This window comes from Amphiura filiformis, chromosome 17, assembly GCF_039555335.1.
Source record: "Amphiura filiformis chromosome 17, Afil_fr2py, whole genome shotgun sequence".
NCBI lineage: Eukaryota > Metazoa > Echinodermata > Ophiuroidea > Amphilepidida > Amphiuridae > Amphiura > Amphiura filiformis.
The window spans coordinates 19624203-19642016 of NC_092644.1; the positions used below are offsets into that span (position 1 = coordinate 19624203).

Genomic DNA, 17814 nt, shown 5'->3' on the forward strand with positions numbered 1-17814 from the left:
AAACGAATCCATGACCGCTTCAATTCAACCTATTCTTAACAAAGTAAGATATTGACTATTAAAAGTATACAAAGTTAGAGTTCAAAATTTACGCAACAGAAAGTTTTCACAATGCCCCATACACTATGGACCACAAAAGCCTCATCCCAATTGCATAGTTCAATAACCTCAATTAAACAATCATACTGCAAAATTTGACCTCAAGTTGCAGAGTATGAGTTTTTGTACCCAAATTTTCAAAGGTCATTCAATAAATGTACAAATGTATTGGGGTTAAAGAACTGTGCCCTGATATGATCATGTTGTGGATCCTAGTGATACATGTACGAAGTTGAACTTGAGAACGATAGACTCCTTGGTCTAGGGTGTGTGCCTACCAAACAGTGAAAGAGGTCAACGATAAAATTACACGAAACAGGATTGAGGAAGATTATTTACGACCAGGAATATAGCTCATTTTTGGTAAGTTTCCTTGTCTTTAAAATGATCAATATGATGTCAAATTAATATTCATGAAGGTGTTTATTATCATTTTATCAAATGGTAATGAAAAGGAGGCTTCATGTTCAGTGTTGTTCTGATATTTCTGACAATCGTCTTTTGTTTGCATTTACGTTATACACGTATGGGGTATACATAGTAAATGTAAATGCGCCATTGAATGCGTAGTGTTGTTTCAAATTTTGGTATCTTATTAAAAAAATTTGAGATATGACCGACCATGTAAATCAAGGAAAAGGATAAAATGATCTTAAATTTAACACATATAATATGACCAAAGAGTAGGCCCAACCCTATAGTTTCGAGTTTCAGTGTCGACGCCATTACTCGACGTCATTAACGTCAACTTACGATTTCGGTCAAATTTTTAATTTATTTATTTTTTTTTTTTGATATTTCAAATATTGTAAAATATTATATTAAGCATGATTAGTAACAACTGCATGAAAGTGTTCTGGTCCTTTTAAGCCAAGCTAATGAGGTGAAATGAAAGAAAACTCACACTAGGCCTAGTGTTCTATGTTCAAACTTGCTTTATTGTCCTAAAAATACAATGAATTCGACTGAAACGAATTAGGAGTAAATTGGGACATGTATAAACATTACAAATATGCAAAATAATCAGGTTTGAAAAAATAGACCAAACTCATTTTAAAAGATCGTACATTATGGCTTTAAGGAAAATGAAATGGACGATTCACTCAGTCTATGTGGCATACATTATAATATCGAATACTCTTTGAAAAAAAGTTCTACATGTAGGGGTTCTGCATACAGGGCAGCTAGGGGTCTATATGTGTTCTATAAAATTGCAATAACTCCAAAATGGTTCTTTTTGGTCTTTACAGAACCTTTTTCATGTCTAAAATGGTTCTGGCCTTTGCAAAACCTTTTTTAGTTCTTTGTAGAACTATTTAAGTCTCTAGGCCTACAGGACACATTTGAAGCTTCTTGGAACCTTCTTTCTAAGCTAGAACATGCAAACCTGAGAGGTGTTCCTTTTAATCATGGCAACTTTCTAAAATAATTGTGCACTGAATTAAGTTAACTCAGGGCCTTAATACTTTGGGTATTGAAGTAGACAGCGCTAAAATGTCATTGGTGTCCATATTCAGGTATAGACTTTTCCATCCTTTATTAGTTTCTTTCTTTCTTTCTTTCTTTCTTTCTTTCTTTCTTTCTTTCTTTCTTTCTTTCTTTCTTTCTTTCTTTCTTTCTTTCTTTCTTTCTTTCTTTCTTTCTTTCTTTCTTTCTTTCTTTCTTTCTTTCTTTCTTTCTTTCTTTCTTTCTTTCTTTCTTTCTTTCTTTCTTTCTTTCTTTCTTTCTTTCTTTCTTTCTTTCTTTCTTTCTTTCTTTCTTTCTTTCTTTCTTTCTTTCTTTCTTTCTTTCTTTATTTCTTTATTTCTTTCTTTCTTTCTTTCTTTCTTATTGTTTGAAATACCTTAATAGCAATTCCAATTCCAGAGTAACGATTTAAACAAAATAAAAGATCTTCGGTTTTGATTTTCCCACATCATATATATAGTTACAATGCTTTGATAAAATCATAACGAATTTAGTGTTTGGTTTCCTTTTGGAATTCTTCAACTAAAATACGCTTCAAAGAAAACTCACTTTAAAAAAAGTCATTAACTAAGCTCTTTCTTTATTTCTCGAGACATATCCGTTTACTTTATAAAATGATTTTCTCTGAGTAAATGTCAAAAGCTATAACTTAAAAGAATTAAATGTCACGCATGTATGTATGCTACAGACTGTCCGAAAAGAAACAGGCGACGTGATTTTTTTGTTAAAATTGGCAAGTATACAAGTGCATGTTAAGGGCCCTGGTATGAACGTTTGGACAGCATTTTTTGTGGGACATGAGAGCACATCAGACATATCGAATTACATTATGAATACGAAGAACTCGGAAGAAGTCCTGATGATATCAAATACTTTTGATTTTTGGCAAATTTTATGACAAATCATTAAAATTTGATATTTTTAAAATGTTTGATATTCAACAGTCCTCGAAGTAAACTTTCTAAATCTAATGATATGTATTTAAATTGTATGTAGCTGGGATAAAAAGCCGACGATCAATTGAAACTTTTGACCTTTCATATTGAGGATAAACATTTTCCCCCAAAAGACCTATTTTTTATGTTTTGGGGAAAAAATCCATATCTTCAATACGATTTTCAATTGATCATGTGGATCGCGGGCTTTTCACCCCAGCTATATACAATGATCATTAGATTTATAAAGTTTACTTCGAGGACTGTTAAATATCAAAAATATCAATTTTTAATCATTTGCCATAAAATGTATAATAATTTCAAAAAAATAAAATTATTTGATATCAGAAGGCCATTCTTCGTATTCAGAATGCAATTCGATATGTCTGATGTGCTCTCATGTCCCATAAAAATAGTGTCCAAACGTTCATATCCCAACCCTTAACGTAATCGGGAGAACTCAATTTGATGTAAATTTGAAATTGGATCAAACTTTATGGTGATTATTTGCTACTTTATCCTTTAAAGTCACACATTGACTGATTTTAGATTATTTGTTTTTGATCAATTTTTATCAACTTCATCAAAAATATTTGAAATTTGGGCGAAAACCAGGCTTTTTTTTTATGATTTAACTTTTTTCATCCATTTTTGGTGAATATTTCTCTATAAGTTGGTCAAAATTCAAAAATAAAAAAAAGGGTCCCATAAACTGATTTTTTTTACTCAAGAATTATTTTGTTACGTTTCCCGAAAAAGTTTGAGTCAAAACCCCGGCGTCAAAAACCGCCTTTTTTTAAATTGTCTCCAAAACTGACCTTTTTTGATCAAATTTAACTTCACAGATGGATTTGTCAAGTCTTTGTCATTCTAAATATGTATACTTTTATATACTTTAGACCAACAATTTAGCAGTTATGAGGCCCAAAAGTTTCCATAATTAGACCAACCTTACCTTTCGTAAAAGCAAGAATAAGATGTACCTGTTATATCTTACATTGCGGGGACATACTGTATAATTAAACGAAAGCACTGTCTGCAATATTGTTTGAAAAGGATGAGCAAAAATTGTCAGTAAATGAAATTCCACTTTAACGCCGTATTATATTTATGCACTCTCTCTGCGCTCTGCGATGCTGAACATGATTAAAGGCCCATGATTAAAGGCTCATCCGGAGGGCCATAAAATTTCAGATTTTAGCATCTTTGTTAGTGTCAAATATAGATGTGCTAACACAGTCTGCTCATGGTCTGCTATAGTGGTTAAGTCAAAAGCCGTGTATTAAAGACAAAATGAGAAATTTTACATGAAAATGTAATTGCATGCATTGGGCTTAAATTATAACTTTGTCAATGCTGATGTTTTCCTGTTTTTATTTGTCAAATTTCTCATAGCAAGCATTTTTTGATTTGTTTGATCGGGTTTTTGACAACCCTGGATAACCCAAGAAAGCCTCTATTGAAGCTTATTTCCATTGGGGTCCATTTGAATACCGGGACGGGTTGGGAACAGTCAGGGGTTAACACCCTACTCTTTTCGAAACTGGCTGCGAGATTCGTGTACAGGAATGGCTCTCTGCACACGGGACCGACGGCTTAACGTCCCCTCCGAAGGACGGAGTACTTTCATGATTCATTTACCCAATTCTAAATGAACCATGGGGAGAGCGGAAGTCTGGATTTAATTTACAGATGTTGCCAATTAATTTCAGACTTTTTTTTCCCAAGTCAATATCCCAGCAAATCGCCACCGCCGGGAATCGAACCCGGGACCTCATGCACTAAAGGCAAGTACCCTAACCATTGCGCCACGCTCTCCTACGCTCTCCCACCTAATAACAATTTAAATGATTATCCTTCAGACTTATAGGCACTTTATAAATAATTAACCAATTTGTTTACATCTTCACTGGGATCTCTATATGGGCCTTTAAGGAGTATGAGCAGCTCAGGTCAGATCGACAAGAGCTATTTATCTTATATGTCAAGTATGCCTAGCTTCATTTCTAGATCCCAGTGGTCTACTCTATAATGATAATTACTGAATTCGGCTACCTCAATTACCTGTCTCCTACGGCAGACAATAATTTCAAGCAGTTCTCAGATTGTCAGTTTAGCATGCAAACACCGTGCCCAACTTTTATATTTTCTTGGATTATCAGATTACAAATTGTAATCTGATAATAAGCCCAATCGCCATTCTAACTTCCGGTTTTTGAGAGCAGTTTTGGGACACTTTGACCTCTGACATATCGGAAAAATGTACGTAATTATTATTAATTTTCTTAATATTTTCACAATTTTGATCAGTAAAAGTAAAAAATAATTAATTTATAAAACACTAATATTTTGCATATTTGTTTTAAATATTGTAAAACATTTTAGATTATATTTTGTACACAGAAACCCAATATTTCTGAATTTTCTGAAAGGTCAAAGGATAAAGTGTCCCAAAACTGCAAAAACTGTCCTACAATGCATTGCAAACTTCCACTGCCGATTGGGCTTATTATTATGTTCAATGAACGGAGAAACAAAGTATATTAAAGCCATATTATAACATTTTGTGGAAAAGATTTTGTGGAAAAGACATAGAACTGTACTTCTGTCTTTATTTTACACTCTCAACGTTTTCGGGGCCTGAGCTTTCGATCCTAGCAGGATCTTTATCAAAGGCAGAGTGACAAGACAACACACACACATGCATATATATAGGGACATGGACATAAAGGAAAAGGAAATTAGCAAGACAATAGAAGACATGAGTGTTAGTTGGGAAATATCAATAGGGACAGGAAGTGGAATGTCATGAATTGAAGTAAGATGGATAAGGATATGAATGAAGACAATGGGCTGAATAGAAAAATGAATGGTAAAAATACATCTACATGAACATATGACACAATGATAGATGTAAATAGGAAATAAAAAACAAAATAATAAAGTGGAGGGAAAATATTTTTTTTTAAATTATTAGGGAACATTTTTTTAAAAGAATATTAATGAGGGGGGGGGGGAGCAAAATATGATGAAAATGAAAAACAAGTGCGGTTACCTAAAGACTCAATGCCCTGTAGGATCATGTCGGAGATGGAGTGGTTGTGGAGATTAAAGTGATTACCAACAGGAGTGTCAAGCTTCTTTGTGTTGACAGTGGACCGGTGTCCATAAAACCACCAGTCTTAGTTTCTCCCACATACTGTATACCACAAACTCTGCAAGAAATGAGATACACTACATTAGATGTGGTGCAGGTGATGTTGCCCCTGATCCTGTGGGAGGAATTGTTGGAATTACTGGTGACAGAATCCCCTTCTTGGATATGGTCCTTGCAAACAACACACCTGTTGGAATCACATGTGAAAGTATACCCTGTTGTGTGGGAGAAATAGTATCAGAAAGAGGGGGGGGCTTTTTACACTATTAGATATGTCCCCGTTTAAATTTGGCCCGAACAGACACGTCGGCAAAACAAAGAAAATCGCTATCTCAGGGAAAGATGACATTCCAATCTTCCCGATAACAGCTGAGGCACGCTGCTCTTTAGCTGATGCTGCTCTCTACTCTCTATATGTTCTAGATGTCCATATTATCCAAATGGCAGCTTTTACCATTTCATGGCTCAAAAATGCTTTAAGGCCGCCACTAATTCTCTATAACACAGTTTTCAATGGAAAAATAGATAATATCAAGCACCATTTTCCCATACATGGAATTCCCACAGTGAAAAGTCATTATTATCAATTAAGAGTAGAAAGTTGAATCCCCAAATGACAAAAACAGTTTCATCATTATGATGACCTGAAACCTTTTTGTTTTTTAAAACCACTGAAAAACCACTGAAGTGTATAATAGACCCGGGATAATAGACCACAATTTTACAGTGCGCCCTCCTATTTTGGGACTGTATAGGAGCACACCACTCCACGCCATACATAAATTCTCCCAGTCACATTTCCCCAATATGAAATTTAAAAAAAGTTAAATTTAAATTTTACTTCTTTTAAAGTTTGGCAGAGGCGGGGTTCGAACTCACGGCGCACCACGCCGCTTTGGATATGCTCTATCTGCTATGAGCCTAGCGCCTTAGACCACTCGGCCACTTGTCTTGATGGAATCCATTTGAAACTTATTTGAAGATATAATCGCAACTTCAATATAGGCCTACCGCGTGACAAGCAAAAGCAGAAAACGTACCATATTTTGGAATTTTATTTGCCTAAAAACATAAATGTGTATTAATAGCGCTCAATTGTTGTTAATCCGACAATAAACATGATAAATGCGCGTCTATATGGACAATACATTATATCGATTTTGACATGTGCTCGCACGGTGTCAGTACATTTCCATGGTCAGTAAAATACTATAGAGGAACCTACCATTTTTCTTGTATACACGTTCGATGTTTTTATCAATTACATAAAAAATCCATTTTAGACCCCAAATGTTTCTTCAGGAAATAAAAGATTAGATTACCATAAAAACGAAACAGTAATCTTTTGCCGGGTCTAATGTTATTTATACATAGAATTTTCAACGTTTTTTCTATCCTTATTCTTGCTCAATTAAAAAAAATATTTTGGCGTATATAAAATTGAAATAAAATTCTCTCCCTCATAAACGACATCAAATGTGCCACAATTGGGTATCACGAATCGTTATATATGATGTGCAGTTAATATTCATATTTTCTTTTATACAGAGGATGCTTCAGTTTTGACAGGAAAAATATTTTCTTGAAAACCCTCTCACTCGGTTATTTCAAAACGGTAACCACGCTTCCCTAGAATGTGCAATAATTTAGCATTAAAATTTTTCTTATTCTAACAGCAAGCGTTTCTAGAATGCAGTATGGCGAAATGTGGTGTAGTATAGGAGTTAGTTAGTTAGATTTATTCGGTACTCAGAAATTACAATGTTTATATATAAATAGACAATTAACAATAATATAAGATGTACACATTTTTAAAAACAACACAATAGGATGAGCACACCGGCTGGGTGGGAAAATCGATGTGCAGTGGATGCATTTGGGGAAACTTTTCATCAAAACTCTAAAATAATGGAAGAAACATGTCATTTCTGCATAAAAACCGGTAAATTTGCAAGTTGTCATGGTTTTTGGCTATACAGCTGGGTATTTTCAGTGATTTTTAAGCACATTTTCAGATGCCATGTAAGAAAATAGTCCTCTTTTTTCTCAAGTACTGCCCAGCACTAATTAGTGGTATTTAACCATTTAAAGATTCTTCGTCTTCTTTTGTATTAATGTCACTTGTTTAAAACGCTCAATATGCTCTATACAGTATTTGTTCATTGATTATACAAGTCCTTAATTCCATTTCTATTGTCTTTCACTCTAGCATAATTATTATCATGTTCTTTACTTTTCTCCAGTTCAAAATGGCGCTTTCTGTACGACAGAAGGTATTCTTTTTCGTTGGCTTAAATCTGGCAATTTATGGTATTGCACTGGTCATCCTTGGTGCATGGGCTGGATTCTTTTGGCTCCATGGAGCCTCTGGAGCAACTTCATGGTGCGGTATCCTCGTAAGTATACGGTTGTTTATACTCATTTAATTTTTCTACTGGTGTTAATCATTTAAAAAAGAATACAAAGTAAATACAACAGCTATGCACAGGCACACCACCAAACACACACCACTTACCGATCACACACAAAATGTACGTTTGAATATACTTCTTAAAGAAATTAAAAGATCAGCTTTACCGAAGTTCCAAACTTGGGTCAGAACCATAAAAACAGAATATAAATAAAATAGAATATAATACAAATAATTGATTGTCAAATTTTCTTCCTTTGGTTATGTTAATTATTTGAGTAGGCTATTGGCTCAGGAAGATTTTTAACATTGGGGGCTGACCAAACAAAACAAAAAATGTTTGGAGATCCATTCTGGTGGGGGATGCCCGAGGGTGTCAAGAAATATTGCGAACAATAGGTTAAAAGCATTCATTTTTCTACCCGGTAGTCACATCTTTAACTTCATCTGGAATTGGGGGGGCTGAAGCCCCACCAAAAATTATTGAGGGGTTGATCCCTCGCAAGCCTATGTTTAAAGCAGGGCATTGCAGTCTATATACTTCGATTGCTTTATAATATCATTGTGCCGACCGACTCTAAAATTATTTGTTTTGTGTAAATAACTATATAATACAAGATGTTTGAGAGATTAAAGTCATGTCTTCCATAGGGGTGTATGGATTTCAACGGCAATAGCCCAACTAACACCATGTAAACAAAACCGATATACGTGTAACTTTTACTTCAAGTTTCAACTGATTTGGTTAAATATATACTAGTAGTATGTCAATGTTTATATTTTTCTGTTTTTAGTTTATCATGTGTGGAGTGTGGAATATCGTCATTGCGATTGATCAAGATCCAAAAACTGAAATCGCTGGGGTAAGTTTTGTCCTCGCAAGTAAAAACGAAACATTTGCTTTGATAAATAAATGAAATGCGGTGTGGCGTAGCGGTTTAGTGATCGGACCCGTAATTATATAGGGTTGCGGGTTCGAATCATATCTCGATCAGCGTGTAACGTGTTAATGATGTCCGTGGTCAACGCACTTAATCCGGTTTGCTTCAATTAACGAATTCGTGGTCCTTCTCGACGGACTAGCCTATAATGCTGGAAGCAGACTCGAAGAGTCCTCCACAGTGGTGTCCGATCCCAAGTCGCTTCAAAGGTCCACCTGGAAGGACTATAGCCATGCCGTCGACATAGTCCGTCTAGAAGGACTACCAAGCTTGAGTTTGGGCAAGAGCTTTTAAAAGTTTAATGTTAATGTTACATGGTGTTTTTTGTACAAATAATCGGCAGTGATTTGAAGCAACCTGAGCAAGTGTAGGCCTACAGAACAAATTGTTCGAAATTTAAAGCAGTGTTTTAATTTTGTTATTCTTTGCCAAAATTATTACATAATAGTAACAACTGTTAAGGCCGATTAATGTGGTTGTCTCATCATTTTAAGCAAAATAATGAGGTAGAATGAAAGAAAACCATGAAATAAAAACACGACCACCGGTTGATCGGCGGTTGAACCGCGTTCCATTGTTTAGAACAATTTGATCCCTTAACCGCTTAATTGTTGAGTTCTATGCCGGATTTATTATAAGAACTGTAATTAAAACACTTCAGGCTTAGGCTTTCACGTGGTATTTTAATACACCATTGGGCATTACAAATGAAAATCATGCAAAAAGTAACAATTCGAGAAAACTGAACGCGTCGCTCTGAGCAAATCACACAGCTTTAAATGAGTATGAAGAGTTATTTTTCCATCATAGCAGGCCCGTAGCCAGGATTTATTAGGAGGGGGGGGGGGGGTGTGTGCAGATTTTGAAAAAATTGACCTCTTTTTCAAAATTTTGACCTTTGGACTGGGGACGGCGGATTTGGAGATTTTTGGACCAAAAAGGCATAAAAAACTCTATTTTTCGGTCGCTACGCTCGCATAATGGGACTTTTTGGGCCTTTGGCATTGGGGGGGGGGGTGCGTTGCATCCCCGCACTCCTTGGCTACGGGCCTGATTGTGAGTGAGCAACATGCATGATCATATAGTGCATGTGGTCCGATAATAATGTTAATGATTGTTTGTTTTTTCAGCTCTCATTAAGTGGTTTAATTGTTAACATGGGAGCCGTATTCGTGGGTATCATGGTCATTGGCTTCTCCACCTGGGCTGCTATTGACCATTTGGAAGCAGGTGTTATCTATGGGGATTTCCGTGCTGGTGGCACGGAACAACGGATCGAACTTTACGTTACTGTGCTACTTTTAGGCGCATTCGGATTCATTTTGAGTCTAATTGCGTTGATGGCCGATTGTTGCTGCGGAGCGTTCTTTGGACCAGGAATTGTAAGTACATACTTTATTACGGGGCGATGCATGTAATAGGATGAAGGTGTTTGTGTGGTTTATTGGGCTATTCCATTTAAAATCCACACTACCCCAGTGGAAGAATTTGGAAATATCTTCCACAGCTGGGAGTGTGTTTTTCAAATGTAATTAGTCAGGATTAATTATTTGAAACCCATACTTCCCCTGTATAATGGCTTTACTTTACCTTCCACAACTGGAGTGAGTTTTTCAAATGGAAGTTACTTAACTATCTATTCTATTTGAAACTCATACTCCCTCTGTGGAAGATATTTCCAAAATCTTCCACAGGGGTAGTGAGGATTTTAAATGGAATAGCCCATTGTTGTAATACGTAATACGATGTGCATGTTGTGTGCTGGCATCCATAGACAGGAAAAACTACTTTGCTATCACTTTTGCTTCATGACGTACAGAGAATGTTTAATTCATCACCTTTAATATTTTGTTATGAGGGTGCATGTGCCTGTGTGGTTGGAGGGTGTGTGGGTGTGTGTGTGTGTGTGTGTGGGGGGGGTGAGTAGGGGGGTGTTTGTGATGGTGTGGGGGTGGCGTATGTGACGATGGGGGTTCGTTTGTTAGATGCGGATGTGAATGTCACCGTTGGGGTGATACATTTGGTTTTTAAGCTAACCCATGATCACCGGGATCTTTTCCTGCGGGGGGGCTCAGAGAGGCTTTCAGAATTAAGCGGGGGGGGACTTGATGGCTAAAATCGTCAAAAACGGCTGATTTTACATGATTTTTAACAAAGTGCGGGGGTGAGGCTGAAAGTGCAACTGCAGTATTATATTATACGTAAAGTAATGCCATGTCATTTTGCCATTGTATGATTTCAGGTGGTGGATGATCGCGATGCATGTGGCCCATATGGACCAGAATATACACGCGGAGGAGCCTACCCATACCCACCACCCCGCTATTAAGCATGGACGACATCATGAAAAGTATCGATAATAAATCGATCAAAACTCGATACCAGTTCAGTTTTCAATAACAGTACTAAATCAATATAACAATAATATTATTGATTCATGTAGATAGAAAATTTAATTACTATATTTTTGTAATACAAAATGATGTGTCTTAATGTAATTTGTAAGCTTTCACAATTCTCATGAAATTTCTATTCGAATTGGGTTAAGCGAAACGAAAAAAAAACACCTGAGATTCGGAGCTGAGTTACTTCGTTACCATGGTTACGAAATTATACGTCATCTGATTAAATATCAATTCCGCTTTTGTTTTCCGACTACGTCTCTCGAACCAAAAGATTTAAGTATGATTACTACATTTTGTCACTTTAACACCTGGGCTTCGTTTCATTAAATTTGGTAATTTTGCAGTTTCTTCATGTTTGCCAAATATTTTAATTCAAAAATACCTAATGACAATTTGAATGACTTGTCCTTCACTTTTACATTAAGTTTATTATTTTTTATACACTCGCTGGGATCACTGAATGGCCCTTCACATGGCTTCTGTATAATAACCCTCAAGATAGAAAAAAATATCACAGAAAACGTATACTCGTAATTTGCTGTGGTTTTATTTGGGGAGGGAGACGTTGAGAACCCCAAGTGAGAAGTAGTCTTTCGAAATAAGAAATACCAATTCCTAGTTACCGTAATGCGACAACCTTTAAAGTGATTTCGTGCGATTGATCGGGTGAACAAGATTTCATTTTAGGTAAATTCAGCTCTAAAACTGAATTCATACTCCATCACTGAGCGACGAGCAATTGGAATTTGACCAATAAGGTAAAAAGGCGCTTTTCCCAGAGCACCACCAAGCGCTCCGCTTCATTAGCATGTTAGCTAAAAACTACTCATATCGCTCAGCGATGTAGTACATATTCAGCTCTAACTCAGCGTAATGATAGTGTTACCTTGGCTGGCACGTTAATGTAAGATGCATGTGCCTTAAATTCTCGGAAAAAATCATGTAGACTACTAGTATAGATAATATTGAGTTTGTTAAAGTTAAACCGTTTTTATAAGGACTTAGAGGTTTTTCCCGGTTACGGTTTGAAGAAGACGACTCTTATATAAAATGTTAATCATGTAGATAGTTTAGTCCAAAATCTTCCCCACAGTTTCATTTTAAGATTTTATGTTAACTACGTCTTCATCTATCTTCAATAGCTTTTGGTGTAGGCCTAATACTTATCTCCTTATATAGAAATTTAGGCCTAAAATTGTTTGATTGGCGTAACATTAAAACAAAAATAGGGTAGGTAGGGATGTTTTTTTATTTCTTTTTACTTTTAAGGGGGTACTACACCCCTGCCCAATTTTGTGCCTATTTTTGCATTTCTCTCAAAAATTATAGCGCATTAGGGACAAGTAAGATATGTATATTATAGGGGCAAGGACTACAACTACTGCACTGGAAATTTTATTTCAGCACAGACAACAGTTGTGGAGTTACAGTCAAAAATGAGGAAAACCAATATTTGATCAATAAATCAATAACTACTTGCTTTGAGTTGTTAAATTTTAAGTACAGTAGTTGTAGTCCTTGCCCTATAATATACATATCTTACTTGTCACCAATGTGCTATAATTTTTGAGAAAATGCAAAAAATAGGCTAAAACAATGGCCAGGGGTGTAGTACCCCCTTAAAGCTGTAAATTGCTGTAAAATACCTTTTTCTTCATTTTAAAATTTAATTTTCTTTTTAACTTTTATTATTATTATAAAAAAAGAAAGAAAAAAAGTCAGGGTCGGGCCTATTTTTAGGGTAGGTCGGGTTACGCCAATCAAACAATTTTTTAGGCCTTGTTTTGTTTGGTGTTGTATTTTATTTTTGTAGCAATGTATAGATTAATTCAGTATTTTTGTTCATCTGAAACCAGATCCAGCAAAATCAGGAAGTCGAGAAATTTTATTATTGGATTTAACGGTATTTGCGACTTTGTCCAGGTTTTGTTGTAGGTTTCATTTTATATACTAATTAAAGTGGCCTTTATCACGTGGTTTATGTTAGACAGTGCACTGAGCCCAGAATGTTTAACAAAATGCACCAGAATGTAATTATTACTATTACCTCTGTGGATAAACCTAAATAAACAATGTCCAAAGTCGTATGAAATTGCAACCTATATCTCAATTACGCAGCTCATGTGCGGAACACGGAAGTGTCACATTGATGCATATTAATCCAGATCTGAATTCTCATGTGGATAGGCCTATAGCCCAGTACTACGAACAGGTTAGGCCGTGTAAAATTAATATTTTGGTTCTCGTCCCCTCCTCCTCAATTTCTGGGATTTGTCAGATTTTTTTTTTTTTTAGATTTTTCAATTTTTTAGACTTTGGAATGATTTAAGAAATCTTCATACATATAAATAAGTTTATTAGAGAACAAGCATCACTTCCAAGTCTTTTTGTGGTACTCTAGGGGGTTTATCCCTCAGAATCTCACATTTGAAAAAAAAAAAAAAGGCCTCATCGTTTCCTCGAGCACTGTTGGAAAAAGACCGAAAACTACTGACAATGCTAATTTTACATTCAAAAAAAAAAAAAAAAAAAAAAACACCTCCCTCCCTCATCAATTCATGAAAATCCTCTGGACGAGAACCAAACGCAACATTAATTTTATACGGCCTTAACTTCAGATTTATAAGGGACAACGCGCATAGTTGGATGTCCTCAGTCTTTCCGCACAACCTTATCACTTTTTTTATAGGCTCTAATGTCACGTTTCAGCACCCACCATACCCACTGGGAATGCAATGAGCCCTGGACACTGGGGGATAAAGCACGTTTGCACATGCACCCACCTACAACAAATGCACCCCAACACCCCAGTATATTTAATTACACCACTGCACTGATATTTTGTTACCCCACACCTAACACAACGCAAACGTAGCCTACATACGCACAACCCACTGTCACACACACGCATCCACTCTCAACACACCCCACACCCACCCCACCCCACACACCCCCACAGCCACCCCACATGCGCGAGAAGTTGCACCCTACTCCCGAAAATGCACCCTTTTAATTATTGTGATAGTGTTTTAATAGTACTAAAAACGTATGTTACGGCTGCCTTCGCAAACAGCACGAACTCGCAAACCAGTTTGCGAGTTCGGTCTTTGGCGACGGACACGCAAACTTTATCGGGTAAGGAGAATATAAGATGCAATCATAAGTATCAACATTGCACTGATTTAATATAATGGACATGATGGATATTATTCAAGGTCTTATTAAGGTTACACAAAGAGACGTATAAAAAACGTATAAAAGACGTATAAAGTTGTTCTCTAAAACAGAGTTTTCTCAGTAATCAAATATCGCAGCGAGTGAAATGTTGGTGCATTGGATGTAGCTTAACATTTTTGTGTGTGTTATATACAAATTATTAGAATAAATTTTAAAATCCTTCGTTTAAAGCATTTTTACCCACCATGTTCACAAGATCAAAAACACGTTCCATGAGGTTTTTTCAAATGTGCGCTCCGTATAAATCCACACTGAGCGATTGTTTTCTTCTTTTTCGTATTGTATTACAAATCGATCAAAGAAATAATGTTGCCATGGGGAAGAACCAAATACAGTACCGATTAAATTTTAAAAGCCCGTTTTGGGGGAAAATTTTGGAGAATTTGCTTGAGAAAAAGCTGGTTTGTGAAATTATCGATATCTTGATTACGAGACGTTAATTTAGACATCTGAATACCTACATTATTTCTCAACATTCTGCCAATTGCTATTCCATTTGATTTTCACTCAAAATTGAAGCTAGTTTTGCAAAAACCGAGGTTTTCCTCCATCAGTTCGTTCAAAATTTCAGCGCCGACATGCGTGTTTATTCTAAGAGCCATAATGCGGACGCGATTGTAATCATATGTAATTGCATCCAATTATAGTTATATCATCCGCTTTGAGAACAGTCAATTTGTGTAAGTTGATCTGTGGCCGAGTGGATAGAGCGTTGGACTGGGAATCTATTATGAACTATTTTTGTGGGTTCGAGTCTCCGTGTGGCTGAATTTTCTTTTCTTTTTTCTCTTTTCTCATTTTTACTTCCTTTCTTTCCTCTTTTCTTTCTCCCTTTCTTTTATCATTTCTTTTTTTTTTCATTTCTTTCATTTCTTTCTTTCTTTCTTTTCGTTCATTTTCTTTCTCTCTCTTTCTTTCTCTTTTTCACTATTTCTTTATTCTTTCTTGCTCCTTTCTTTTTAGTTTTATTTGATTGATTCGCTGAGTGCAGTGAATCGTGATTGATTGTTTTTCACTTTGTAGGCCTGCTAAGTCTGTCTTGTTGATTTTCATCCCAAATTCGATTTACAAATAATTGCTTTTTTTTTTTTTTTTTGTTGCCTACCCTTACATTGTAATCAGGGGAATAGCATCATTGATTTCATCAAAGATATCAAGGCTATAAATTCAAAATCAACACATTTTCCAGGGCGTAGCTTGACGAAGTGCCCCCAATCAATTTTAAAATTTATAAAATCCTTGTGAAAATTGCCGAAAATGGCTTGTGCCCCCCCCCCACCCCGGCATCCGAGTTCCGGGCACGAGCTAAGCCAAGTTTCATAGCCTTTTCATGTCTTGACCGTGGATCGATATTCTATTGTAAGTAGGCCTACGTCCCGGTACGCTTGTTCATTTTCTGCATGGCTGTTTCTGTTATGAACTTACGCCCTCTGAAATCAAGCGCATGAAAAACTCTCGGCTAACCTTAAGGGCGCAGTACACCAAATCACTATGTATTGCAATACGAGTTCCGGGTTTATATAATAATTATGCAGTGGAGTGGGGATATTGGTGGGTGTGTACAGGGTGTGTAGGCCTATTATATGTATATATGGGGGGGGGGTATTATTTCTTAGGGGCTGTGCAATAATTATGAGCCCTGGGGAGGGTAAAATTGGCGTGGCGGGGCAAGACATTTTTGCCGAGCCGAAAGGGGCAAGCATTTTTGGCCAGCCGAGAAGGGGGGGGGCAAGCAATTTTGGCACACATTCATAGGGCGCCTTTTTAGGGGTGGTGCAATAATTATGTGTACCGGGGGGGGGGGTGAATTATAGGGGGGGCCAAAGGGGGGGCAAGCATTTTTGGCAGGTCAAAAGGAGGGTCAAGTGATTTTTGGCAGGTCGAAAGGGGGGGCAAGCAATTTTTGGCACAGATAGGCCTATTTTGGGCACCGTTTCTATATTACGCCCTAAAAAGGCGTAGGAAAACGTTAGGAATACGTTCAAATATGCAAAATTTCCTGCTCGCTGCGCTCGCACTATATGATAAGACGATTTACGGTTTTAAATTCGGGTTCCCCAAAATCTTGCATGTGTAAGGGGGGGCAAAGATTTTTTGGCACATCAAAAGGGGGCAAAGGTTTTTGGCACGTCGAAAGGGGGGGGCAAAGATTTTTGGCACGGCCAGAGGGGGGGAAGCCATTTTGGCAGACCATTTTAAGAATTCACCCCCCCCGGGTACACATAATTATTGCACTAAATAAAACGCTCTAAAAAGCTTAGGAAAACAGTATGGAAACGCTTTAATATGCAAATTTTCCTGCTCGCTGTGCTCGCGACATATATCATACCGTTTAAGGTTTGCAAATTGGTATCCCAAAAATTTGTCATGTGTCAAGAGAGGGGTGCAAAGATTTTTGCGGGCCGTTCGGAAATTGTACCCCCCCCCCGGCTCATAATTATTGCACAGCCACTTAGGGCAAAAATCGAAAATCTAGGCCTATCTTAAATTTGGGCGAATTTGGCTAATTTATCCCCATCTTGGGTCAAAATAGTGTGTTTTCTGTGCTTTTTGTCGGGGGGGCAAACTAATCGTAAACACCCAATCCCGGGCACACAATATCATATAGGCCTACCACAAGATAACGGTGTACTGACCCTCTGATCATGCAGTGAATTCTCCTAACAATGCCTTCTATTGAACTTAAAACGAACTGTCTAAGAAAGAGGGCAGTATACTATTTGGAGTGGGAATTTTTAGGAGAGTTTGCGTTCCCGTCCAGTTTGCGTTTACGGCCTTCACAAACGTAATGGTTGTAGCGACAATAAAATGGTTATGGGTTACTTGCACGTTCACTTTTTAAAGTCAATTGAAAATGTTCTAAATTATCGATTTGAAACAAAATTATGTGAATAAAATAATATATTAATTGGTTTTTTATGTAAGCGGATGTATTAAAGATGTAATAAAGCACCTAAAATGAGAAATTGCGAATGGTAGACATTATCGCTCATTGCAATCTTTCAAAACTCAGACTTGCATATCTGTTAGTCCATGATACTGTTTCCACTAGATTCTGTGGCACCTTACCGATGGTGGTAATAGATTATCATCCGCAATTCCTCATACAACTTGTAAATACACCTTAAACATTTTGTATCTATATTGTTTTTTGTTTGTGTGT

At 36.6% G+C, this 17814-nt stretch overlaps 1 protein-coding gene across 1 annotated transcript; it reads left to right on the top strand.

The window, feature by feature from the left end:
• Positions 1-326: 326 nt before the first annotated feature.
• On the top strand, positions 327-12688 carry LOC140137430 (uncharacterized). The gene is made up of 5 exons (XM_072159080.1): positions 327-462; positions 7902-8054; positions 8863-8931; positions 10140-10391; positions 11252-12688. Exons 2-5 carry the CDS (start codon positions 7908-7910, stop codon positions 11336-11338), a joined length of 555 nt encoding a protein of 184 aa, XP_072015181.1. The 5' UTR covers positions 327-462; positions 7902-7907; the 3' UTR covers positions 11339-12688.
• Positions 12689-17814: the final 5126 nt, after the last annotated feature.